The sequence below is a fragment of the Hippoglossus stenolepis genome, chromosome 18, assembly GCF_022539355.2.
Source record: "Hippoglossus stenolepis isolate QCI-W04-F060 chromosome 18, HSTE1.2, whole genome shotgun sequence".
Taxonomy (NCBI): domain Eukaryota; kingdom Metazoa; phylum Chordata; class Actinopteri; order Pleuronectiformes; family Pleuronectidae; genus Hippoglossus; species Hippoglossus stenolepis.
In genome coordinates, this window is record NC_061500.1 from 20,959,644 (window position 1) to 20,972,543 (window position 12,900).

General features: G+C 37.8%; 1 protein-coding gene across 5 annotated transcripts; it reads left to right on the forward strand.

Moving 5' to 3' along the window:
• The first annotated feature begins 1,124 nt into the window (after window positions 1–1,124).
• On the forward strand, window positions 1,125–11,006 carry ska1 (spindle and kinetochore associated complex subunit 1). Of its 5 annotated transcripts, none has more exons than XM_035141362.2 (7): window positions 1,125–1,166; window positions 1,687–1,772; window positions 1,895–2,010; window positions 2,908–3,002; window positions 5,343–5,480; window positions 8,413–8,582; window positions 10,314–11,003. In XM_035141362.2, exons 2-7 carry the CDS (start codon window positions 1,691–1,693, stop codon window positions 10,631–10,633), a joined length of 921 nt encoding a protein of 306 aa, XP_034997253.1. In that variant the 5' UTR covers window positions 1,125–1,166; window positions 1,687–1,690; the 3' UTR covers window positions 10,634–11,003. The 5 variants fall into 5 exon arrangements, with proteins under 5 accessions (XP_034997253.1, XP_034997254.1, XP_047200508.1 ...); XM_035141363.2 differs by lacking the exon at window positions 1,125–1,166 and adding an exon at window positions 1,173–1,518 and having other exon boundaries at window positions 10,314–11,006; XM_047344552.1 differs by lacking the exon at window positions 1,125–1,166 and adding an exon at window positions 1,173–1,518 and having other exon boundaries at window positions 10,330–10,467.
• The last annotated feature ends 1,894 nt before the right edge of the window (window positions 11,007–12,900 follow it).

Consider the following 12,900-nt stretch of genomic DNA (forward strand, 5'->3'; position numbering starts at 1 on the left):
AGAGAAGAGAAGGGACTATGACAATTGTTAACTCTTATAGACCGTGCAGTAGATTATTAATATAATTACTAGATGAACATGCAGTGCCGTTCCTTTTAGAAGGAAAAGTGTTATGTTGTTGAGATTTAAATGCTCAAAGCACAATAACGATGACAATGGAATGGTGTTAGAAGAAAACAAAGTTGTATGTATAATGGGTGTGGGACAAGATTTAACAGATTCATTGGCAGTTATTAGTTCATGGGAGATAATTAGAGAAAAAACTGTAGGAAGTGATCATTATCCAATAATTGAATAGGCAGGGTCTAGAAGAAGATGAGATCGAGGGACTAAAGAAATGGTTTTTCAGCAGTGCTGACTCAGAGAAGTTTAGGAGTATTAGTGACCAAGAGATTAAGAAAATTGATATAAATGTGAATGTTGATTATTTAAATAATTCTGTTTGTCAAGCTATTCTAGAGGCAGCAAAGCAGTCCATGCAGAATAAGGGAGGTAAGCACCAAAAAAATGATTGTACCTTTGAGGACAAAGAAATGTGATGAAGCTATTTAGTCTAGAAATAAAGCTTTCAAAGTACTAAAAAAAGAATCACAGTTTTCAAACTCGTATTCAATATAAAAAGCTGCAAGCAAATGTAAGGAGGATTTTTAAAAAATACAAAGAAGGAATTTTGGAGGAAATTTTGTAATTCAGTTGGTAGGGAATGAATGGGATAAATTAGAATATGGTTATCCAGTTTTAAATGATGGTGAAACAATAACAGTGAAAGATGAGAAAGCAGAGATGTTGGCAAAAACTTTTATTAAAATTCATAGTTCACATTAGTGAAGAGGTGAAAAGAGGAAGAGAAACTACTTTGAAAATTAAGTATTGAGGGTCAAATGTATAGCTGGATAAAGGAATTTTTACTCAATATAGACCATCAAAAACTGGAGAGAGTAAAGTGTTGAATATAATGAGGTGTAATAATTAGTATAATTGAGAAAATATACGTTTTTTTTGTTTACCCAATAAAATAGATAATACAATTATAAGACATCCTGAGCCACACTCCATACCAGCTGGGGCGGTAATGCACCGAATCATTGTTAGCCAACTTCTAATAAAACGAAGAAGAAGAAGAAGAAGAAGAAGAAGAAGAAGGAGGAAAAGAATCGCGTGGCCGAGTAAGCTCCTCGAATTAAACCTACTGTTTAATATTTTGCTTACGGCCTAGAAAGTGTAGCTCTGCATTTGCTGATTTGTCTCATAAAGATATATGTCTATGATGAAATTATAGCGTTAGCTAATGTAAGCTGTTGGCTGTCAAAATCGAGCTAACATCAACTTTTATTGACGATATCGATCCAAGATGTAAACGGAATGAATCTATTTGTCTGACGTCCTTTAGTTAGGTCGTGCTTAACTTTGTTGTTCTTTGTGCCTGAATATAAATTCACGCCCTGCTCGCACAGTTTGAGATTTTTAATGGTGTGTGGATCAAGTTTTTTTTAAAGCATGATCTTGACTTCGGGAAAGGTAATCTTTTTACAGTCTGTGTTGGATGTAATTATACAGGTTCATATCACCTTATATTGTTATTTCTATATTTAGTAACGGTAGACCTACTTTGCTAGCGTAATTTACAGTAGCAGTTTACAATGTGCAAAGCACTGTTGTAAATGCAATGACTCTGCCCCTTTTCAGGAAAATGAGTGAGCTGGAGGATATCAGTCTTCACATTCATGACAGGATATCATCCTTACAACGCATGCTGGATCTATCAGTTGTTGGTATGAAACTGTGATTTATATAAGACAAGACATATAACTGTTGTTTTTTTGTGTATAGTGTCATTGATAAAGAAATTTGGTCTCTCTCTCTCTCTCTCTCTCTCTCTCTCTCTCTCATGCAGAATTGCCTCAAAATAAGAATAGGAAACTTGGACTAGAACTGTTTGCCCTGGAGAGCCTTTTAGAAGAGTTTGAAAAACGTGTCGGCCAACAGAAGGAGAAACTAAAGCATTTGAAGGTAAACAGGCTACACACTCTCTAGCTAAGTAACTGTAATATTAGCAATTAGTGCAGCTGCTTAATCGTAAAAGTAGTCCAGCTATGCACGAGGTACAAGCAGCCACATGCCCTATTAGGTTTGTTTTAATTGCTGTCAAAATTTGAGCCTGGAATGGAATGATAATTTTTTAGGCCAATTTTGATATTTTTTACCTTATTAGGTTAATATTGATTTGTTTACCATTAACTTGTAACATGCATTTTAAGTGTCTATTAAATGTAGTTATTGAAGAATTGTAACTTAAAGGCATAGTTCACCGAAAAATGAAAATTCACCCATTATTTACTGTGTGTGTGTGTGTGTGTGTGTGTGTGTGTGTGTGTGTGTGTGTGTGTGTGTGTGTGTGTGTGTGTGTGTGTGTGTGTGTGTGTGTGTGTGTGTGTGTGTGTGTGTGTGTGTGTCCCTCTTTCAGCTGACATCTCTGACTCACTCCAGTTTAAAAGTTGATTTGTTTGTCCCCACAATATCAACACTGATCATCACATAATGATAATCACATCGGTTTGGTTTGCAGCGTGAATGATAGAGATGCAGAGGAGCAGTACATTACTGATGTTAAAAACTGTAAAAAAAACACACAAATCATGGACCAAACATGTATGGAAAGACCCCAAATTAACACTATTCGTGGACTTAGTGGTGCATGGCTCCCTGGTGTCTGCCCAGGACTTGGTGGCGCTGCGGTCGGGCTGTGTGCCTTGTCCCTGCTGTCCATCGTCTCTGCGTCCGTAGCCAGGGAATGTTTGTTTATTTATCAAGTCATATCGTCATCGCGATATTAAACAATGTTATCGCATGTTTTCCTAATATCGTGCAGCCCCATGACAAAGCACAAATAATTTGTTTGTGTTTCAGGAACTTGAGAAGGTATTGAAGAAGGAGGTGGAAGATGTTCATCACATGAAGGACAACATACCTGCACACATGCCCATGATGAAAGTCCCAACAAAGTGAGAAAAGCATGTGCTTTATTATGTTATGTATCATTATGTTTTCGGGTTGTCCGTCCGTTCTTCTGTCTGTCCCATTCCCGTGAACAGGATATCTCAAGAATGCCTTGATAGATATTCACTTAGAGGATGACCTGAATAGAAGTTGTTGTGCGCATAGTAACAACTCTTACTCTGCGCACAAAATAAGTGCGTGCGCAAAAATGCCTCCGGATTCATGACACTATTCTATTTGATCGTGTTTGTAACAACAGATCATTTTAAAAATGGTAAATGAAAATTAAATTAAAAATTGCATTGTGCGCAAACCACAGAGGCAGAAGTCCAGGCTGTGACTGTGAAAACCTCACTGAACAATAACACTCACATCACAGGAGGAGTGGGAGCACTTTTGTGGCCATTTGTGGCCATTTGTGGCACTGGTTCATAGTTCAGTTCATACATATGAAAATTTACGAGTTCATGTTCATTTGTTCCGTTTTTTAATTGGGATGGTTATGATTTAGATGACAAATTTACGATCATGTATTTAGTTATTAATCAATGGTGTAGGATGATAAATATGTGTCACCCCGTCACTTTAACACTCAGTCCTGTTAACGTCACGTCTCATGTTGTACTGAGCACAAAATATTGATGACTCATTTTCATGATGTTTAAATGCAGCCACATAAACTCTGGAACAAATCAAGCAAACACTTAGTAAACTTCATGTACTGATCAGGTCCTGATAACTGGTGTTGAGTGTGTATTAGTTAAAGTGAGAGCAGGTCAGCAGTAGAGTGGAGGACACAGGAAACTTCAGCACAATACAAACCAACTTTTGCTTGTGATCTGATCATGAAGCAGCGGTGCTGATCCTTGAGCAGCTGTGGATCATAGAGGAAACTCTGTTTTCACTGTTTATTTCCACTGTTCATTAACAAAGTCACTTATTGGCTTCACGTTAACGCTCCTCTTATCTCACTGTGTCGATTTTCATCATTTGTAAACTGATTCGTTCAGTTTAGCGTTCACAAAAAAAATATGAACAACACTGTCAATAACCATCTCTGAACACTCGTGAACTCGTTCTTTTGCTCTCTCCATGCTCTCTTCGCTCCTCTCCTGATACAAAAATACGCATTCGCGCAGGAAAGTTTTCTGGATGGGCGAGGGAGTGTGCTGTCTGCTTTGAGAGGGGCATTAGAAGAGAGCAAAGAAGCAAAACTTCCTGAGAATTTCAGGCTGACAGCTTAAAACATTCACGTGGCAATTTGTACTTGATGGTCGCGATATAGTCATTTAATACATCTCACGTTGAACATCTGGGAAATATCGTGTATATTCGATATATCGCAAACCCCTACCACCGTGCGTATGTTTTGGAATCAGAATCTCACAACAGCAGAAATTGATTTAATAACACTTAATTGTGTCGTAGGTGGAAGCCACAAAAGGCACACTTTTCTGTTGCATGTCCTCTGGAGTGACGATGTTGTAAAATTAAGCCTGGGCTGCAATACTGACGCGGTTAATGGTGGCAAAAGTAAAAAATGCAGAAAAAAATAAATAAGGAAACATAAATAAATATTATATTCCTGCTTGTGCACAGCTTCCCTGTCGAACATACATACTGATTGATTACATTTAAAAACACTAAATATCAGGTCAGGAGATTAGACTTGGTCTCTACCCTCCCTCCCTCCATGTCTCCTGCACAGTGGTGAGCACTAGAGCTGTGGACATTTCTCCATTCTCAAATGCATCGCGACGCGGACACTAAATAATTATAACCACTGCTGCTTCAGGACAGATGCACATTAAAGGGCCCATATTGTGTAAAATAAATTTTCTGGGCTTTTACTATCTGTAATTACTTGAAAGGGGTCAGTAGGTACCCTCAAAGTATGAAAACAGTCACAGTCACAGTGAATTTGTATGTATGTTCCTGGATAAATGGGGCTTTTATAATGATCAGTTCTAAGGATCCTCCTCAGAGGAGCAGAGTCTCTTGTTGACCTGCGCAGAATAATGCGTCTCAGTGCAGTGACGCTGATTTGATTTATATCGCGATATATCGATATTGACTGATTTTTTCCATTTCGCCCAGCCCTAATTTGGCGCTATACAAATAATATTGAATTGAAGTTTGATAGTCAACATCACACTCAGTGAGCTCACCCCTGCATCTCCATGTACAGTATGTGCAAAAAGTAGAAGCTATTGCTTATCTGTATCTGTCATCTCTTAAAAACATGAAGGACTATGTAGGTATTATTTGACTATGTATTATATGATTACGTGGTATTGGAAAACAACCTCCAGCACTGAATGTCGAATGTTTGTTTTGTCTCTCAGTGAAAATGAACCTGTTTTGAACAAGAATGAAGCAGCAGATGTTCAACTTGTCCAACCAGAAAATGACAAAAAGACCAACAAAAGCTACGTCAAAGAGATGGAGTTTATCACTGTACCAGAGTTTGAGAACATCCCACAGTAAGTATCTCTTAATGATATCCAGTACATGTTATGACATTTTGGAAACATTTCAGACATGCACTGAACTCCAGAGATGGTGCCTGTGTAAACGCAAATGTCTGAGTGAGAGCCTCCAGAGTTTCTGCAGACTTTCTCTGTCTGGCCCTCCAGTATAAAGTCAGCAGAAGAGAGTTTGCGGTAATTAGAGTCGACACCCGTGTCGATGTGCTGTAAACAAAAACATGTGATCCCCGCAGCGGAAATTTAATACATTACGTCCTGTCTCTAACTACTACACCACGCCTCCGCCTCTGAGCAGAGAATCTCCTGCTGTGTTTTGGAAGTGTGAAAGGCATATTGAGGAGAAAGTCCCTTCCAAATTCTGAAGAGTTCCTCCACAGTACATATCTGATAACAGCAATACTTTAACACCACTACGTGTAGTTTGCATGCAGTTTGCTTCATATTAATGGATGTAAAGTACTTGGTTATGACTTTCACTGACCTGTTGCAGAATCAAAATGAATCTGAAGTATTTTTAGTCTTCTCAGTGTCCATATATTGATTTTGTTTTTTGGGCCACCGACACAATGTCAACACTGAACACTACGTGTTAAATCTTTTTTCAAATGGGTAAAATCCTCATCCGTCACACATCACAGTGGGGTTGTTTATCTGATTCTCATCACCTTCAGCTGTGTTTTCTTTTGATTTTTAGACAAACTTCCCTCTGCTTTTCTCTCACTTGCTGTCTTCCAGAGTCGAAATGCTGCAGATTTTATTCATTTAGAAATTAGATTGCCTATGGGTGTGAACTGTGAACCGGGATTAGAATTTTATTACAATTAATCGTGCAGCCTTTGTGTTAAATTAAGTACTAAACATGGCCATATCCAGATTACTGTTGACCTATAATAATATATAATATGAGTCCCTGCTTGAAGTCCGCTACATGCAAATATTCAGTCATGGAACCCTTTACTGGTATTTTACTGATTCTTGAGACATGGGACAAAACACGTCCAGCAGTTGAAACTTCTATTTATGTTTCAAAATGAATATATTTTCAAATGTAATGAGGGATTAATACTGGAATGTATTCAACACAATTATCTCCTTCAATTTAATTAAATAATTATATCAAATCTATTAAAGTTACTGTTTTCCCACTACATCTAAAACAGCATGTCCACAGAGAAGGGTTCAGTTATTCATGTGCAAAAAAATAGGTTTTTTAATGATTTTAAAAAGAGCTTATTTTATAAAAAAAAATTTAAAACACTTAATAATATCTCATATCAGAGCATATTTCACAAGGTTTCAAAAATGTGTCCCCACTTTTGGTCCACACCGTCAGACATTCATTTATTAAAATCAAGCAATATTACAGGTAGCAGTCACCCTGAAGGACTCATTTTCACATTCCACCTATGCAGAGTGCATCCATAGCAGACAGGATAAAATATGTTTTATAGTTTTAGAGTATTTAAATCTTAATTTTAATATTTCCTGTGTCACAACCATGATATGTCAATACCGTCTTCCAATTTCTGAGCAAATTGTTTATGTTTAGATCATTCTATGCTCCTGAAGTAGGTTCTGTTAGCATCTCGTATCAAGCTGAAAACAAAATTGCTGCTACATGAACTCTTATTCTTTCTGTGAACAAAATGCCTATTATGTCAACACCGTCAGATGTCAACTCCGTCAGATTTTCTGTCTGACAGCGGTGTCAGGCCTATTGCGGAGTTCACATTCAATGGGATGTTTTTTGAGTAATTTGAGTCCAATATAGAAATAGATATTTAGTTTGTTCAATAAGGGTCATGAGTCATGGCAGCACATATAACTATTTTCCAAATAATCCAATTTCACCCCCTCAAACTAAATAATCCCAGTGCAAATTTCTCCTCTACACCACTTTCTCATGTGCACCAGTTCACGGTTCCAAAAATGAACTAGTTCACGTTCATTTGTTCCATCTTTTATTGGGATGGTTATGATTTAAATGACAAACTTGTATTTACCTATTAATTAATGGTGTCGGGTCATGAATCTGGATCTTCCGGTCACTTTAACACTAAGTCCTGTCTGTGAGCGTTAGGTGTTTAGTTTGTCCAGTTTGGGCTACTGTAAAAAAACATGGCTGCCTCTGTAGAGGGGACCCGCCCCCGATGTAAATATAAAGTATTTAAATATAAAGGGCCCATTCTAGGTTAAAGAAAACAACAATTTGTACTGCGTGTTTGTGTGACACTTGCGACTGCTCCTGGTATTGCACATGATGGCCTATATGATGATGACTAAATAAAAACATGAGCGTTCATTATTTGGAAACTCAACGTTCACAAAAAATATGAAGCCGTTCATGCACAACACTGCCCGGGATCAATATATTTTAACAACGAAACCCTGTTTTTGGAATGCTTGCTCCTTAGATAGTCACCTCTTTTTATATTCGGAACTAAAGCTAAATGAAGTTATATTGAATCAACCAATGGCTCTTGAGAGCTGGGGCGGGAGGGGTGAAAGTACTTTTCAATAATGCACCAAGTTAGAGGTTTCCCTGCACAATTTACAGCTTTAGTTCTCTGAGAATTTCTTTCATATCCAAGCAAAATTGGTATTGTACTTGTGTTATTGTAAATATGTTTTCAAATTATGTGTAGGCCATTATTATCACAAATAATAAACAGTGTGGTGGGGGTTTTAATGGGTGACTGATCTAATAGAAGAGAAATGTGTAAGACTCAACTCTGCATGTTGTTTTTAATTCTTTGTTGTCTTATTGTCATGACTTCAGCTGTCTAATGAACACAGACAGATTTCTAGATTGCACTGTAGTTGTTATTTTTTGAAGTAGCATACATTAGTTTTGACTTTTTCCAGATCTACATGTGGACGTTAAATGCAATTTTTTTCTGTGTGTGTGTGTCCCTGTCCCTCTCAGGTACATGAAAGGACGCGTTTCATATGATCAAATTAATGCTGTGGTGCAGAGCATTAACAAAGCTGTAACAGCCAAGTACAAGATCCTCCATCAGTCAGTGAAAACTCTGAGTAGTCATGCACGCAAACTTCACCAACGCTTCAAGGACCAGGACACGAAAGATACAAAAGGTACATTTTGTGAATGATGGATTTTGGCAATTAATTTGGACATCTGTTTGCAATATTGAGTTCAGACCTGACTGAATTCCCATGTGAAATTGTTATCCTATTCCAATATAGTTATGACCTCAATTGTTTATATTGGGACTCTAATATAATTGTGAATGAAATGCCCCATAGGGTAAAACATTCATTCATCCACCATCTTCAGCAGCAGACAAGATTCCACACTGCAGCATAAGAAAACTGTGCTGGATCACAAAATATTTTTTTAAGGCACACTAAAATATAGCAAACAATTTGTAATTATTGAAGGTTTTTACTTCTTTAGCCAAGTCTCTGAGTAATATATAATGTCTGAATATGAAATCTTATACTTTATTGGCTATTTTCCCTAATACATCCACTTATATTCATGGTCTTTTTGAAATGGGATATTTGCATTGTCAAACTGATGATCTGAGTAGCTTGGCTTAATAAAACCCTGAAAATATTTAAACATTGACTTAAATTATGTTAAAGTTGTTAAGGAAGGACCTGATACACAAATTACGATTTTTTTGTATATGACACAAAACTGGTCTCACAGTTGTGTTGGAATATCTTGCAGGTCAGTATTTTGTGGTGGAGGATGACATTCGGGAATTTACACCAACAAGGGTGGACAAACGATTTCAGGGGATTTTGAACATGCTTCGACACTGCCAGCGTCTGCGGGAGCAGCGAGGGAGAGGCCTCACCCGCTATATTTTGTTATGATTGAAGACTCAGTCACATTATGCTTTCAGTTGTGATTTTCTTTTCAAACCAACAGTGATTGTAAATGTGTGTATTACAGATTATTTTTCTTCTAAATTGCTGAAATAAAAGTGTAATAACATTTGAAATGTCTGCTACATTAGGTGTATTTACTTCTTTGAACTTGATCTTGATCTTTTAGAATAGCCTTACTTTGATAGTATGAGACAGATGCAGGATTGCGCTAAGGTTCTTTGGAGATTAGCTCAGTATGTTTTAGAAATTTGCATAGTATCCATCTTGTTTAATAGGACACACTTAAACCATGAATGCAGCAAAATACATAAATGTTCCAGAAAAAATTCTGATGCAGTGAGCAGGAAAGCTGCTGGCGAGATTAGATCTCCTGCAAGACAGTAAGCCCATGCATAAAGCTAAAACTACAAAGTGATAGTCAATTCAAGACATTTTGCCCATTTTGAGTATAAAGGTCCCAAATTTGCTGGTGTTTCATTTGAAGTTCTGATGCCCATGTATTTTTAGATTTTGAAAACTGAAAAAAAATGTTTGAAAGGCCAAATAAAACACTAATAGCACTGTTTGATAGTGATCAAATGAAATATAGAAGATGTCAGGTAAATACTCATAGAAACCAAATCCTGCAAGATTCGTCATGGTGGGTGCATTTTTCAGGGCATTTTGTCATCACAAAGATATGGAAGTCCTAATTTTAAGACACAATTTCTGAATATGGGATTGAATGCTTTTGAGACTTTCACAGTATACATAGGAAACCTGGAGCAGCTTTACAATTCAAATATACATGGAAATCTAACAAGATTTTTTTCAATATAGTGTGGTGGAAATTGGTCAATAAATGAGGTTCTGAGACAAGTTGTCTTTTAAGTTTTATTGCAAAGCTTTCTGCAGAAAGGATCACACAGTCAGGGTGGATGCTGCGATTGAGACGAAGAAGTAAAGTCTCTTATGTGCTTATTTAAGTGTGTGTATGTTACAGCCTGTTTGCAGTGGGACCAGTGGATCCAGATGGCACGTTCTGCAACCTTGACTGCTGTTCGCAGTACCTGGTAGGAGCCAAGCCACCGTTGATTTCGCCAGGATTTTCTTCTGAAGTCTTTTACGATCTAGTCACCAAGTTTGATGTCATGCTGAAGTTTGGTGTTGGCGGTTGGAAGGGCAGTTTTCCCCATCAGGGCCAATCCAGATGCCATCTCGAAGAACACAGCCACTTTTTACTTCCACAGTTGTCTCATCAGGAGTTTTGCGTAACTGCAGTTCTTGTAAGTCAGATGTGGGGGTGACAGGAGGAACTAAAACACATTGGTCCTCATTCTCTAACATGTGCGCGGAAATGTTCTTACTCTCCGCAGAAAATAAGTGGGTGCGCAAAATCGCACCAGCCGATTTTGTTATTGCCACCATGCGTATGTTTGTGAATCAGAATCATTCTAAATTGACAGGCGCGTGTCTGCTCTCTGTAATTAGCATGATTCCACGCCTCTTTTTCTTCCTATAAGGATATCCGTTTGTCATGAAGCGAGCGGTGTGTTTGGTTCACTTTAGAGTTTGAGACACGTTTAAACCTGCTACACAACACGAGACGTAACGTGACGCGCACAGTCAGGAAATCAGGGTTAAAGTGAGAGGAACGATCCGGAGTCGTGCTCCGACATCATCGATTAATAACTAAATACATGTGATTATCAGGTCGTGTGAAGAGGGACAGAGATGAGCAGACAAGCACACACACACACACTCACTTTATTGCGCGATTGTTTGCAAAAAAAAAAGAAACCGCCTGAAACCCAGCACTGTGGTAAAGTTGTTATTTTTAAATAAAAATGAATAAAATGTCCCACGTGTTACATGTTGTCCCTAGTTACACAAGCACGTTCACCTCACAACCCTCTGCCCAATTTGTTTCCACTTTCCCTTTTGACCCCGCCATTGTATCATAAAGACAGACACCATATTAATAAGTTCATAATGTATGTATTGGCATCATCCAACATCATTCATTCATTTATTCAATTCAAAGCTTCACACACCAAAGACATGGTGTCATTATAATCACTCTGCCTGTTTTACATTTATTGTCCACTTGATGGCACAGTGGAGCAAATGAAGCACCATGAAGCTTCGGCCCATGAGTGAACCAATTGGATGGAAAGTGTCAATGCTGCATGAAGCTTCATGTCGCCATCACTACTTTTTATATTGTTTCTTTTGTAAAGGGTCATAACGGTCCAGAATTAGTTGCAGTGCAGGTATGAAACGGCATCTTACTTTTAAACTGTGTTAGGCGATTAGACTGAAAATAACATGTGCTGTGTTTATTTTACAGGCAAAGTGCTGGTTGCTGTTTATTTTATGTTTATTTTATATTTCCTGTATTTTAAGCATAGTGTTGATCTGCCTTTTTTGTCTCTTTTAGTGCTATAGCTGTTGTTGGCCCCCAGTCACAGGAGTGGCTGGTGCAGTGGAAGTTCACTTGTTGATTTGTGGTTTGCTGTGGCACTGGTAGTAGTTTTGGTGTGTTTTCTGTTTGGGAAAAGGGTTTAATGTGTGTGTATAGTTTTTGTTACTCACGATAGCATACTTCCAGTGTACCAGCCTGCTGACTGGTGTGCCACACCACTGTAGCAACTTTTAATTATTTTTTGAATAAACCAGCCTGTTATGGCACTTTGACCCACACTGACTGTTGGCTTTATCATTGATGTTCACCTGTACTGACATTTAAGACTAAACAGGAGTCACAATAAGACTGGAGATATTTATGAAAAGGCCCAAAAATATTCTACGGCATTGCACAGATTTCTTACTCTGGTAAAGCAAGGTGAAAGAGAACAGAATACCTTGACTTTGTCTCTCCCTACTGATGCAGATGGTTCTGAACCTACCAACACTTTTAATCAAGAAAGTAAAGACTCTGTGATGAATGAAATTGAGAAACATGTCAAAAAACAACAGGAATAATGCGCAGCATATTTTGGAAAAAATGAATGCTTCAAGACATAACACTTAACACACACGGAGAGTTTGTTTTTAAAGGAAATATTGTGAAGGGTTCTCATAGGTATGATTTTAATAAAGAATGTCTCCGCATCTCACACTCATTTTTTTCACAAATTTGCAAACCATAGTCATTTCTGGAAGGTTTGCTATTGTATTTCCTCAACTCCTCATAGGTTAGCCCTTCATCCATATAATAAAGAAAAAAAATGTTTTCCACTGACAGGCACATGTCCTGTACTTGTCTTGCTGAATATTGAATAGCTGAGCAATTTCTTTTGAGAAACACAACAAATGAGTCTGGAAAAAGCGAATAGGTAGGGGGGTTCCCAAAACTGTCAAAGAATGACCCCATGCCATGATTGTAAATGTATATAGCAACCCAGTGACGACCAATCATGTAGGAGGGGTCTGTATTTACAACCATCATAGCAGGTCGCTCTTGAACCGTTTTAGGAAGCTGATCGCTTGCAAACACCCCTAAAAAGATGCTTTGCTCTTGTATTGTGTTCAACTTGTTTGCAGGGAGAGATTTCCAAAATTGACGAGTAAG